This window comes from Geotrypetes seraphini, chromosome 10 (genome assembly GCF_902459505.1).
Source record: "Geotrypetes seraphini chromosome 10, aGeoSer1.1, whole genome shotgun sequence".
Classification (NCBI taxonomy): Eukaryota; Metazoa; Chordata; class Amphibia; order Gymnophiona; family Dermophiidae; genus Geotrypetes; species Geotrypetes seraphini.
In genome coordinates this window covers 137576822-137591356 of record NC_047093.1, presented here as the reverse complement: position 1 = coordinate 137591356, position 14535 = coordinate 137576822, and the positions used below count along the sequence as shown (strand labels likewise).

Sequence of the window (14535 nt, the reverse complement as noted above, 5' to 3'; positions counted from 1 at the left end):
CTAAGGCTACTAACTGGATCCAGATTCGCAGGACAGGGTCGATCCAGTCCTGGGTTAATCCTTGTTGCATGTAGGGACTTGGAGTTCTGATTTCCCCATTGCATTCCCTAAACCCTGGGGAGAAGCGCTGAGTGTGGGCTGGGTTTGCTTTTTTTTTTTTCCCCACACGTCTGTCACATTTGACTGGTTCTGAGCTGCGGAGTAGTCCTGAAAGGTCACTTTGGTCAGCCACAAAACTTAGAGACTTGAAGAAAGCAACAGGTTTTTATTAGCATACGTATGCGACTCCCGAGTGCCAAGTTAGCAGCTTCAGAAGTCCTGAAACCAGGAAGTTACAGAGATATTAATACATTCTTCTGGCTTTACAACTGAATTCTAGAAAAAACTTTTCACGTGTTACTTTTCTTAACAATCATTGGTCCTAAGCTCACACTAGCAGGTCACTTATCTAAGTCCTGCAGTCTTTCTGTTACATGTCCAGGAGGGCGGAATACAATATCGTGTATGCTGAGATAGCCATAAGAAGCTAGAAATGCCCAAGCTAAAACACCCAGTGCAGGCAGGCTAGAACATGAGATAAGTTAGGTTTGCAGCTAAACATAATTCAGCATTTTATTAAAGAGAAAACTTAGTTCAACACTCGGGAAAACCAGTCCCAGACTCCTTCAGTCCTAATGGTTAGAGAGCAGGACGGGAATGGCAGAATTTAAATACCATCACTGCTCTGCGTGATAAGAGCTGCCGTACTGGCCACCCAGATGGTCTCGTGACTCAAGGATCTCCCATATGAGGAGCGGCTAGGGAAGTTACAGCTCTACTCACTCGAGGAACGCAGAGAGAGGGGAGACATGATTAAGTATCTCATGAGCCGCATCGAGGTGGAAGAAGATATCTTCTTTTTCAAGGGTCCCGCGGCAACAAGGGGGCATCCGTGGAAAATCAGGGGCGGTGACATTAGGAAGTTCTTCTTCACTGAAAGGGTGGTTGATCGCTGGAATGGTCTTCCACTTCAGGTTATTGAGGCCAGCAGCGTGCCTGATTTTAAGGCCAAATGGGATAGACATGTGGGATCTATACACAGAGATAGGTAGGGGGGTCATTGGGGTGGGCAGACTAGATGGGCCGTGGCCCTTATCTGCCGTCTATTTCTATGTTTCTATGTACTGGAACAGACTGAAGGTCCATCAAGCCCTGTGTACTGTTTCCACAGTGGCCAATCCAGGTCCCAAGTACCGGGCAGATACAGGCGTGTATGTCGCTCTGCGGAGGAATATGTTGATCAAGCTAAACATCTGACAGCAAAATATATTGAACGGGGTTACCCCAGCACTGGCAGGCCTAGCACAGTTGCGCAGTTGACAGCAAATCCTTGTTTCCAATATTAATTTATTTGTTAAAGATTTATTTTTGAAGAAATTCACTCAAAGCGGTGTACAGCAAGAAGAAGCCAAACACAGGCATTAGACAATTACAGCAGTAAACATATTCTAATCTAATCTAATGTAGTCAAGATTTCTTAATCACACTTTTCCAGAGCAGGTTCAAGGCGATTTACAGAATAAGAAGCCCATGTAGTAGCTTGGGGAATAGGGTTGCAAGATTTTCCTTTCGGAAAATCCGGACCCCCTAGCCCTGCCCCCAGGCTCGCCTAGTTACGCTCATCTCCGCCCTAATCCTGCCCCCAAGCCTGCCCTAGCCCCGCCCCCACTGTCTGCCCGGGCAGGGAGGAAGTCTGCACATGTGTAGATTCTATGTGATCATGTACTGTGATCGAGTAAGTTGATTTCACATTAAGGACTCACACTCCATAGTATAGTAAACATTCTTCAACTATGGTAAACACTCTCACACTGATTATATTAAATACTCATATCATAATGAATTGTAAGGCCCTTCAGACCACCATCAGGGTATAAACCTCCGACTGTTTTACTCTTCGTCGGTCCAACCTTTATTATTCTTATTAATTTTTGTCAAAAATTTTTAGCTGAATTTTTCTTAAAACAATCAGGCAATCACTTAGCTTTGGCTTATAGTAATAACGTCCGGTCTTCACCTCTCCCGACATGCATTTTTCACACAAGAAAACTTTTTTCAGGGTCGAGGGAAACGATTATAGGACGTGTATTTATTGTATCATTTGAAGGAATTGAATGCTGTCTATTGTGTTAATTGATTGATAATATGTTGCACTTTGTGCTGGTTTAAAAATGAATAAAGATTTTAAAAAAAAATAAATAAAACTGAATATGGGTAAGACTGAGCTTATCTTTCTGTCCAACCACCCTCTCCAACCCCCTAATCTAATCTAATCTAAACCTTAGGTTTGTATACCGCATCATCTCTACATTCGTAAAGCTCGACACGGTTAACAAGAGTTAGGGTAGAAAGGAACTCCAGTGGAGGGAAGAGGCAAAATGAAGAGAAATTTTAGAGGACTAGAATAACCAGAGAGGGAGAAGGAGTTACATTTTTGAGAATAACCAGGTTTTCAGATGTTTACGGAAGAGTTGGAGGGAGCTCAGATTCCTAAGAGGGGAGGTAAGGTTGTTCTCTATTTTGATGGAAAACACTCTCCTCCTCCCAGTCTCATCAACTTGCAAACTTGGGATCCTCTCCTTCTCCGCACATATTCAACAAGCCGCTAAAGCCGGTCACCTCTTCCTCTATATTACAATAATCTGACCTCTCCTTTCCAAGCACACTACTGAAACCTTAATCCATAGTCTCATCACTTCTCGCTTAGACTACTGCATCTTGCCTCCCTCAGGTCTTCCACTAAACCATCTCTCTCCCCTTCAATCCATTCAAAATTCTGCTACATGACTTATATTCCGCCAGAGCTTCCATACTCACATTACTCCTCTCCTCAAGTCACTTCATTGGCTCCCCATTGAAACTCCTCTTACTGACTTACAAGTGCATTCACTCATCAACCCCCCATTATCTCGGATAGAACAAAGAGCAGACCAAATGAATATAAGGAGCAAAAAGAATGTAACATGTGCCTTATACTCCATATACTTGTTTGGTCTGTTCTTTCTTCTACCCCTGATTCATCGTAGATTATCTGCCTTTCTTATGTTCCTCTGCCGCCCGACCCTCATTATTTCTCCTCACTTATCTCCCCCTACGCTCCTCCCCCTATCAACTCCTTTCATCGGGTAAATCCCTCTTATCCGTACCCTTCTCCTCTTCTGCCATCTCCAGACTCCACCCCTTCTATCTTGCTACACTGTATGCCTGGAACAGACTGCCTGAGTCAATACATCAAGCTACGTCTGCAGCATTATTCAAATCCAAGCTAAAAGCCCGATTTCTCGAGGCTGCTTTCAACTTCTCTAACTGCCACTAACTGTAAGGTAACTATTTCCTACAGTTCTCTCTGCAAGAAACTCCCCAAACCCTATATACCCTGTTTGTCGGTCCAGATTGGATTGTAAGCTCTTCAGAGAAGGGACCATCTATTAAATGTTAAATGTACAGCATTGCATACGCCTTTCAGTGCTCTAGAAATGATAAATAGTAGTAGTAGTGATACATATGCCCCTGCCTATAATTTTCAAGAATTTGCTTAAATTATAATATTTTACACTCGGTTACAAGATATTCAGAGTAGAACGGGGCCTTTCCATGTCTTGGTAATCCAGCTTTTTTATTCAGATAATTTATTTTTTTATTGACTAAGGGGGTCCTTTTATTTATTTAATTTAGGTATTTATATACTGCCTATCAAGGTTATCTAGCCAGTTTACAATCAGGTATTCAAGTATTTTCCCTATCTGCCACAGTGGGCGTATAATCTACTGTATGTAATGTACATGGGTCAATGGAGAATTCAGCAACTTGCCCAGGGTCAGAAAGAGCAGCATGGGATTTGAATCCCTTCCCCCCCCCCCCTACATCAGGGTGCTGAGGCTGTAGCTCTAATCACTATGCCACCACTGGTATGATCCAGTAAGGCAGGGGTGTCCAATGTCGGTCCTCGAGGGCCGCAATCCAGTCGGGTTTTCAGGATTTCCCCAATGAATATGCATGAGATCTATGTGCATGCACTGCTTTCAATGCCTATTCATTGGGGAAATCCTGAAAACCCGACTGGATTGCGGCCCTCGAGGACCGACATTGGACACCCCTGCAGTAAGGCTATTCTAATGTTCAATGACTTGTGAAAAGATAAAAACACTGCGATCTGTTGAATATTATTAGGTAGAGTATTCCACATTTGTGGACCCGCTACACTAAAAACCTTTGAGTGAATTGTGGATTTGACAATAGACTTCACTGAAGGGAATCCCAACAGATGTTGTGACTCAGACCACAGAGTGCTCCAGAAATTTGTTCTCCCTGTAATTGTAAAGACAAGAAGTTGTTTTCTTTTTATGTCTGCTTGAAATTACTTTGGAACCTGGCACTAATGAAAATTTACACCTCGCTCTTTAGCTCCATCGTTATCTGAGGAACCTCCATTTTAAGAACGGACTGGGGGAAGAGATGTACATGGATGAGAATGGAGACCTTGCCATTGGATATGATATTATGCACTTGCTCTTTATGCCTGATAAGACGTGGAAATATGAAATTGTTGGACATTATAACTCTCACGCTTCCTCAGGGCAGAATTCCATCATTCATGAGAAGGCTATTGTGTGGGAGAGTTCACTCACTCAAGTCATATTTAAGTGATGGGAACGCTGATCCAACTAGGGGCTCCTTTTACTAAGGTGCGTGCAGAATATTAGCATGCGCAAATCCCCCGCGCTACACGGAAAAACTAACGCCAGCTCAATGCTGAGGTCCTGGTTGAAAACTACCATTGTCAATTCTCATGCCGACTAAGCCAATTAAATAAAATCAGCGTGGATCCCAAACTTACGCATTTCTAGACAGCCGCGAGTAGGATGCCTAATGTTGGCGTCTTTTATAGAATATGGCTCTGTGTGTCAAATTGTATATACAAGTTTATAAAATTAGGGGGTAGATGTTTAATTCTATATACAATCTCTTCCTCTGTAAACCGCTCTGAACTGCTTGTGGTATTGCGGTAGTTAAAACTAAAGTTATTATTATTATTAATATTAATTTCAACTGCACATGGGAGGTCCAATCCGTGCAAGGGTGCAAATATGCTGCTGTGTAATTTTCAAATACTCCTCAACTCAGTCCTGTGTTTCGCCTTAATAGCTTCTTCGGGAGGAGTCTTTTACTGGAAGATCTTAAGACATTTCCAAATCAGTCAGAGGAGCGTCTCCTCTTTTCGTGTTTGTCCTGAAATGACCGTTACAAGTTTTAATACACCTTATAGCAGGGGTGTCCAACCTTTTGGCTTCCCTGGGCCGCATTGGCCCAAAAAAATGTTTCTGGGGCCGCACAGACGCGCAAACGCTGCAGCAAGACAGAGGAGGGAGCCAGCAAGACGGTAAACACCCGGGGGCAGCAGAGAAAAACACTGCATTGCCCTCGACCGGGGCCGCACAAAATACTTCACGGGGCCGCAGGTTGGACACCCCTGCCTTAAAGCAAGCGTAACATAACACAGCCTTCTATTAGGCAATCATTTCTCTGCAGACCATTTCTGACTTATGGTGTCTAGGTCTAGGAACGGCTCTTGGGTTTCTCAGTCCTGACACTGAGAGGCAAAGCCGTGCTATGTAGGGCTTTTAAAAAAAATGTCTGCAAAACTTCAAGGGCTCCTATTACGAAGCCGCGTTTTGGAGACCACACTACCGAAAGGACGTGCTGAGGATCGAGTCGGTTCAGCGAACGGCCACCAGGATGGTCTTGGGGCTCAAGGATCTCACGTATGAAGAAAGATTAAAAAAATTGCGGCTGTACTCACTTGAGGAAAGAAGAGAACGGGGAGATATGATTGAAACGTATAAGTACATCACGGGACGCATCGAGTCAGAAGATGATATCTTCTGGCTCATGGGACCCTCGACCACCAGAGGGCATCCGCTGAAAATCAGGGGAGGGAAGTTTCATGGCGACTCTAGGAAGTACTTCTTCACCGAAAGAGTAGTGGATCATTGGAACAGACTCCCACTCCAGGGGATAAAGGCCAACAGCGTGACGGATTATAAGAGAAAATGGGATACTCACATGGGATCTTTAAGGGAGTAAATTCAGGGGAGGGGATACTTGGAATGGGCAGACTTGGTGGGCTATAGCCCTTTTCTGCCGCTTTTTCTATGTTTCTACATTACATTACATTACATTAATGACTTCTATTCCGCCTGTACCTTACAGTTCTAAGCGGATTACATCAAAAAGATAACTGGACATTTCCAGGAAGAGAAATACAATTAAAGACGTTGGGCCTAATACATCAAAATGATAGCTGGTCGTTTTCAGGAAGAGGAGTAAAATTAAAGGCGTTAGGTCTAAAACAATTTTGAAGGGAGGATACTAAGAGGGAGAGAGAGGGGAAAATAATGGGGGTTAGGACATTTGGATGAATTTCTTGAATAGTATGGTTTTGATTTCTTTTCGGAAAGCTTTGAGGTCAGTTGAAGCTGTCAGTAGGTTGGTGATGGAGGGGTCCAATTTAGCTGCATGTGTTGCTAGTAAGTTGTCGTACATCTTTTTGCGTTTAGTTCCTTTAAAAGGGGGGGTAGGAGAAAGGGGACTGGGTTCTCCTCTGTCTGGATGAGCGGTTTAACGTGCGTAAATAGCGTGCGGTAATGTGCCGGCCGCGCTAGTCGCTATCGCCTCCTCTTGAGCAGGCGGTAGTTTTTCGGCTCGTGCGGGAGTTAGCACACGCTAAAATGGTGCGTGCAATAAAGCCGTTAACGCAGTTTCGTGAAAGGAGCCCCAAGTGGTTCAGGATTTCTATTTTCTCCCTGCGAAACCTTCCTCTCCTTTCAGTCACACCTAAGACCTGGATAACATGTCTTTCTGGGATTTCTTTCCTTCACAAAAACAGAATATTTTATTCTTCCCTTTCTGGCTAATTTCTTGTCAGAGTTTGTGGGATTTTTTTTTTAAATGCATATTTACACAGGTTCAAGTGCTTCAGGATTTGTATTTTCTCTCTGGAACTTTCCTCTCCTTTCAGTCACATGTTTTTTTTTTCCTTCCTATAAGAAATCTGTGCATTTTCTCTTCCCTCTCTAATTTCTTGTCACAGTTTGCTATTTTTTTCTACTATTGTTGCAATGGTTCAAGCGGCCTTCCTTCTAAAGTTACCCTATTCATGCACTCCACCACCAAACCTCTAATTTATTTATTCATTCAGTTTCCTATATCATTCTCCCAGGGGAGCTCAGAACGATTTACATGAATTTATTTGTTCAGGCTCACAATCTAATATACTTAGACCAGGGGTGCCCACACTTTTTTGACTCGCGAGCTACTTTTAAAATGACCAAGTCAAAATGATCTACCAACAATAAAAGTTTTTAAAAAACACAACGCACACTGTACGCATAGAATTGTTAATTGTCATTCCTATTCCGGGGTTTTTTCCAAAGAGGTCAAAGCAGATGACTCTATGCACTGTCACCTCAGTAACAACCATACAAAAATAGACAAATACCCACCCCCTCCCTTTTTACTAAACCACAATAGCATTTTTTAGCGCAGGGAGCTGCGCTGAATGCCCAGCGCTGCTCTCGACGCTCATAGGCTCCCTGCACTAAAATCCACTATTGCGGTTTAGTAAAAGGGGACCATATTGTAAAATATAGACAGCAGATATAAATTCAGACACATTTTGATCACTAAATTTAAAATAAAATCATTTTTCCTACCTTGTCTGGTGATTTAATGAGTCTCTGGTTGCACTTTCTTCTTCTGACTGTGCATCCAATCTTTCTTTCAGCCTGTATGCTTCCTCTCCTCCAAACCTCATTCCCTCCCCCAACTTTTTCTTCCTCTCTCCCTGCCCTTTCTTTCTTTCTCTCTTCATGCCCCCTTTCTTTTTTTTCTGTTTCTCTTCTTTCCTTCTGTCTCCCTGCCTGCGCCCCTTTCTTTCTTTCTCCCTGCCCTTCCCCAAGCCACTGCCACTGCCGCTGCCATCGGGGAACAGGACCCAAATGCCACCAATGGATAACAGGCCCCAAAGCCGACGCTAACGCCGCCCCATGCTCTCTCTGCTTCGGGCCGATCAATCTTCCTCTCCCCGACGTCAATTCTGCCGTCGGAGAGGAAGTTCCGCCCAGCCAGGCAGCGATTGGCTGGCCCGAACTTCCTCTCCGACGGCAGAATTGACGTCGGGGAGAGGAAGATTAATCGGCCCGATAGATCGCCAAGGCAAAGAGAGTCCTGGATGATCGACTCACTTTGCCTTGGCGAGCTACCGGTTGATTGCGATCGACCTATTGGGCACCCCTGACTTAGACAATTAGGGACCAAGCAACGCGCCCAAAGTCACAAGGAACAGAATGGGCCTGAACCCACAGCTCCAGATTACCCCAATTGAATTCTATCAGGTTCTTGTGACCTGAATTGGCCACTGTGGAAACAAGACACCTGGCTAGATAGACCAATGGACTGACCCAGTACGGCTATTCGTATGTTCTTAAGTTACCGTGCTGTGAAGTACATGTTAATTCAGAGATTAACTGCTTAATATAGTTTGGTAAAAAAACAAAAAAAAACAAAAACCCAACAACCCAGAAAACAAAACAAACAAGATAAAACAAATCACAAATCATGTATCACAACTAGGAGAGAATCAGAAGGGGGAGGAATTTCTGATGCTATATAAGTAGGAACAGGTGCGTTATTAATACTCAAACATCTCCCGACGGCACAGTGCGCAGCGGCCGCTAAGAGAGCGAATAGAATGCTAGGTACAATCAAGAAGGATATCACTACCAGAATGAAAGAAGTTATCCTGCCGTTGTATCGGGCGATGGTGCGTACGCATCTGGAGTACTGCGTCCAATATTGGTCGCCGTACCTTAAGAAGGATATGGCGATACTCGAGAGGGTTCAGAGGAGGGCGACATGCAGGGCCGGATTTTCCTATAGGCTAACTAGGCTTCAGCCTAGGGCCTCAAGATCCGTGTCACATTTTTTATAAAGGTTAGTACCAATAACAACATGTTTCATTTAACATATTGATATATATCAGAGTAATGATGAATTTTATTATCTCTCATGTAATTTACAAACTTAAAAATGGGAGGTGAAAGGGCCTCATAAGTGGAATAGCCCTCATAAGTGGAATCCGGCCCTGGTGACACGTCTGATAAAAGGTATGCTGAGAGATTGGAGAAACTAGGGCTTTTTTCCCTGGAGAAGAGGAGACTTAGAGGGGATATGATAGAGACTTACAAGATCATGAAGGGCATAGAAAGAGTAGAGAGGGACAGATTCTTCAAACTTTCAAAAAATAAAAGAACAAGAGGGCATTCGGAAAAGTTGAAAGGGGACAGATTCAAAACGAATGCTAGGAAGTTCTTCTTTACCCAACGTGTGGTGGACACCTGGAATGGGCTTCCAGAGGAAGTAATAGGGCAGAGTAAGGTACTGGGGGTTCAAGAAAGGATTGGACAATTTCCTGCTAGAAAAGGGGCTAGAGGGGTATAGATAGAGGATTACTGCACAGGTCCTGGACCTGTTGGGCCACCGCGTGAGCGGACTGCTGGGCTCGATGGACCTCAGGTCTGACCCAGCGGAGGCACTGCTTATGTTCTTATGTTTAATGAACAGCGCATCATGCATCTGTAAACGCTACAGAAATACTGTAATAAATAGTAGTAGTAATCTTTATTGGATTTAGTCGTATTTTGGAGTTTCAAGTTTATCTAATTTTTGACATTCTGCCCAATCCGAAGACTTTCTAGGCAGTTTGCAATGTCTGTCCTTAGAATAAAGAAGGAACTTCATTCGCTGGCATGAAAAGGGCAAGAAGAGATCGGCTAATACCATGCAGTTTTTTGTCGTGACCTGTCAAAAGAAAAAAAAGAAGAACAATATTAAATGAAACCCAAGAGAGAAAGCACAGCACAGTTCCCTTTCAACATGGTAAGAAATGGACTTATCTACAAGGGATCGTATATCTGGTAGATTCTAATCACACAAGCATATTTTCTACTTTTTTTCAATTTTCTATGGGTTATAAACCAAATGCACAGTTCCTCTGATTGGTATTATTACACTCCTCACAAGCACTACTTTTAAATTAGCAATTAATGATAACAAAACTTCTGAAAGGTCATATTTATAAAAACAACCTATATTTAATATTAAATGCACAGATCAGCAGAAGACATCCCTTGAGGCTGAACCTTTCAGGAGCGGAGTCCTATAAAGATCACACGGTGACCACACAGCTGCAGGATACTCGCTCGGATCAGAGCTCATATCCACATCACTTCTGTGGTCCCTCTGTAAAGTGATCTGTCTCCGTTGACAAGTCTTCTTGCGTCCAGTTTGAAAGTGCTTGGTTAATACACAATCTTTTCTGCCACTAATAATTGTAACTGGACACTCTCTTGATTACATGTACTGCAATGCTACTGGAAATGTCCAGTCCTCTAACTTGTAATCCGCTTAGAACCGCAAGGCACAAGCGGAATAGAAATCACTAATATAATGTAATATTGCAAAGATTCAAAAAGGAGGGGGTGTCTGTGCAGTGTCCCCTACCATGCCAATAAGTTAACCAGAGTTACAGAGCAGGAAGAACAGCTGTTTCTTACGTCGACAGATGGGAGCGCATCCTCTTCTGACTTTGGTAATACTTTATATTAAGATCTGGAAGACTACTGAGTGCCCATGTCCACAGCCGTATATAAATATTTCGAAACACAACTACTACAGAGATGGGGACATCATAATTGGAGGGTTTGTTCAAGAGTACGGTGTTCATGAAAACGCTTTCCTATTGAACGTTCAAGCAACATTTAAAATAGCATGGTAAGTAGCATTGTGGCTTTCCTTCTATTTAAGTTGTGCTTGTATAAATGTTGTATAAATGTTGTATAAATGAAAGAGGAGAGTATAGACACAAACTTAAAAAAATCATCAGATCAACAACTATAAGAACATAAGAATAGCCTTACTGGGTCAGACCAATGGTCCATTCAGCCAGGTGGCCAATCCAGGTCACTAATACCTGGTCACAACCCAAAGAGTAACTCATCTGTTGTCACTTCCTGGATCTGTGTCTAGGGCTAGGGGTTGCTGCTTGTGCCAGGAACGTTACAGAGGTACGAGGAAAGAGAAGCGGTGTGCACGGTGTCAGGTCAAAAGCGCGCCGGGACAAAGGCGCGAGCAGACAATTGAGCGCAGCGCGGAGGCGCGCGCCAAAGAAAATTACTGTTTTTAGGGCTCAGATCGCGCCGCGTTGTGGGGGCATTGTGGGGGGTGTTTGGGGGGTTGTAACCCCCCACATTTTACTGAAAACTTCACTTTTTCCCTGTTTTTAGGGAATAAGTTAAGTTTACAGTAAAATGTGGGGGGTTACAACCCCCCAAACCCCCCACAAAGCCGGCGCGATTTGTATTAAGTAAACTGGGGGTGCTCCCCAACAAAACCCCCCGTCGGAGCCCCTAAAAACAGTAATTTTCTTCGGCGCGCGCCTCCGTCTTGCGCTCAGTTGTCGGCGCGCACCTTTGTCTTCCGCGTTGTTGTCTATGAAGCGGTGTGCACGCAGCAGGAGGGGGCAGGGAAGGATCATGTGGAGGTGAGGGGTGGGGGAGGGGTGCCACTGCCATGGTGCCTCTCACTCTCACTATGCCACTGGGAAGGGGTCTAAAAAATAGGATTTTGAAGGTTTCTGGGTCTTTCCTTGTGTTCCCCCACCTTCAAAATCCTAAATTCACCATTTTTTTAATGTGTTTGGGAAGTTTGGTGTTTTTTTTAAGCAATTTTATGTATGAAAATCTTGTCAGCATCTTTCTTGGATTTTTAACAATCTTTTTTTTCCAAAGTTCCCTGCATTTCCTTATGAGAAGTTCATTGTGGTGCCCCCTAAGGTGCCCCACTGGTCTGCTAAAATGTCTGTGTGGCCCGTCTACTACAATTGCTGGCCCTTCCGACATCCCAATGGCTTGTTGCGTGTGTTTTTCCTTTGGGCATATTATTATTTTTTAAAATTTCGGCGAGAGGGAGAATTAGAAGTCCTTGAGCATGCGCAGATGCATGCTCAAGGCAGGCAGGCAGAAGCCGTAAGCCGTAAGATCTTCTAGGCACACGATCTGTGCCTGCACTAGACGGGGGGGGGGGGGGGAGGAAAGTTTAAGTTGTTCGCGTGAGGGGTGGGGGGGGGGTGCCGGTTGGAGCCGGGGAGATGGGGGGGTGGGAACATATCAAAGCGAGTTTCCATTATTTTCTATGGGGAAACTCGCTTTGATAAACGAGCATTTTGGATAAATGTCCAAACTCTGATTTGGACGTCATATCGAAAATGTCCCTCCTCTTTACATAAGTATATCAGCAGCTATGTTTTCTTTATAACATAAGTGAATTTTTGTGAATGTTTCTAGTTGATGTGTTATAAAATTGTGCTGTTAATGTCATTTCAGGTATATTCCAGAAAATACGTTTAACTTCTTGGCCTTTGTGTTTGCAGTGGAGGAAATTAACAACAGTTCAGAGCTCTTACCCAACATCACACTGGGGCTCCATATTGAAGAGTCTTTTGGGTTCAGAATCCCTATATATTTTAGAACTTTGAATATTTTGGGAGGAGCTTCATTGTTCGCAAATTTCAAATGCAATTCATCTGGCACAGTGGCTGCTGTCATTGAAAATTTTCCAGCTGAGGAATCGCATCGATTCTACAACACGTTCCAGATATATCACTACCCACAGGTACGGTTACCAGATGTCCAGGAAAAACCCAGACATTTCCTCTTTTTAATGGACTATCCAGGCCCAAAAGGCCTTTCCAAAACCCAGCAATTGTCTGGGTTTTGGAAAGCCCCGATGAGCTCCGGCCGCATCTGGATGGCCTCTGAGCATGTGCAGATGACATCACACACACCCATGCATGCTCCAGGCTGTCCAGACGTGACCAGAGCTTGGCAAGAAAGAAGAGAGGAGGTTTTGTGGGGTCGGGCCTGGGGGCGGAATCGGGCATGGCTGGAGGAAGAACTGGGCAGGGCTGGGGCAGAACAGTGTTTTATGGACCACAATATGGTAACCCTACCCACTGGTCATGAAAATTCTTTTCTTTTTGTTATATTTTATTGATATTTGTTACATAAATAACAAAAAAATCAGGAAAATTAAGAAAAATCATAAAAACAAGTATAGAAAGTAAACATTTACAACATCCAAGTCCATATCATTGGAGCCAGATATTGCTGGAAGTTAAACTAAGTATATCAATTTACTTATCAGTAGCAGGCAAAATAAGGCCTTCTTTATTTGTCACTAATTCTCTTCAGGTACTACTAAATTAGTATCTGAAACTTTCAACACAGATTTATCTTCCAAAAAAATCTCCAATTGTGATGGATCAGCAAAAACAAATTTATAATTTCCATAAGTTATGAGACACTTACACGGAAATTTTAGGAAGAAACCTGCTCCCACTGCCAAAACTCTAGGCTTGAGCAGTAGGAACTGTTTCCTCGTAGATTGCGTCTGTCTGGACACATCAGGAAAAATCTTCAATTGTTGTTCACAAAGTACAATTTAAGGATAAGTTGCTTTTCTATTTCTGATTTAAATCTAACCAACAGGGTAGCCCGTTTTGCTATTAAATCTTTAGAAGATTCCAGAAACTGAGAGAAAATTCTTAATCTTTCTCTATACACCATTACTCTTCCTCAAAATTAAGTCAAGTGTAGCAAGTTGCCAAAATGTTTTTTTTCTTTGGAGGATAATTCTGACTCCTGCTCCTAAAATGGTCACTTCTGAATGGGTGATGGTCTGCTCTGAGGAAGTGGCTCAATTGGATTTGAACTTGAGCTTTTTGGAAGGCAAAGAAAACAGAGCAACAGAGAGTGAGTTACCCCACCTCGGGACCCACTAGAGTCTTAGATCCCTTTACAAGGTTATAAGGAAAGAGGAATATGGAGGCGATATAGCAGTCTGATCCACACCTATCCCCTGTTGCTATGCAAGAGGAGAAAAATATGGAGGAGAGAGACTGAAGTCGAGTCTGTCAATCTCAAGCACGGTCTGCCCTATGAAAGAAGAGTCTAGTCACAGGGAATCTGTATCCTAATGCTTAGTCAGAGAAGCATAAAGCGAGATATTCTGTAAATGACATCTGAAATGATAGGCACCTACCTCTTGTCAATCACACATAGGCAGCTAGGGCTGGATTCTGCAAACAGCGCCGTTATCAGCAGACACCTACAAAATGGCCACCAATCACGTATCAATCAAGAAACGGCACAATTTGGAGACTCATGGCAATGTGAAATGTAGATGCCAGAAATGTAGGCCAGGATTTTAAAGGCCTACATTTCCAGGGCCTATCTTCCACAAGAATCACATCTACAAAGGGCCTAAGGGTACCAAAGGCCACTTCTGATGTTAGCTGTAGGTGCCTTAGGCGACTCTTGAGTTGGGACAAAGGAGGCACCTCCATATTTTTTTTTTTACCAATACTTTAATTGGTTTTTA

At 43.4% G+C, this 14535-nt stretch overlaps 1 protein-coding gene across 1 annotated transcript in view; it reads left to right on the top strand.

The window, feature by feature from the left end:
* Nucleotides 1–4500: 4500 nt before the first annotated feature.
* Nucleotides 4501–14535, top strand: part of LOC117368653 (vomeronasal type-2 receptor 26-like) — a 33713-nt gene continuing 23678 nt past the window's right edge. Inside the window, exons 1-2 of the mRNA XM_033962380.1 lie at nucleotides 4501–4649; nucleotides 12480–12768. Coding sequence (XP_033818271.1) covers nucleotides 4501–4649; nucleotides 12480–12768 — 438 coding nt within the window. The remainder of the gene's footprint in view (nucleotides 4650–12479; nucleotides 12769–14535) is intronic.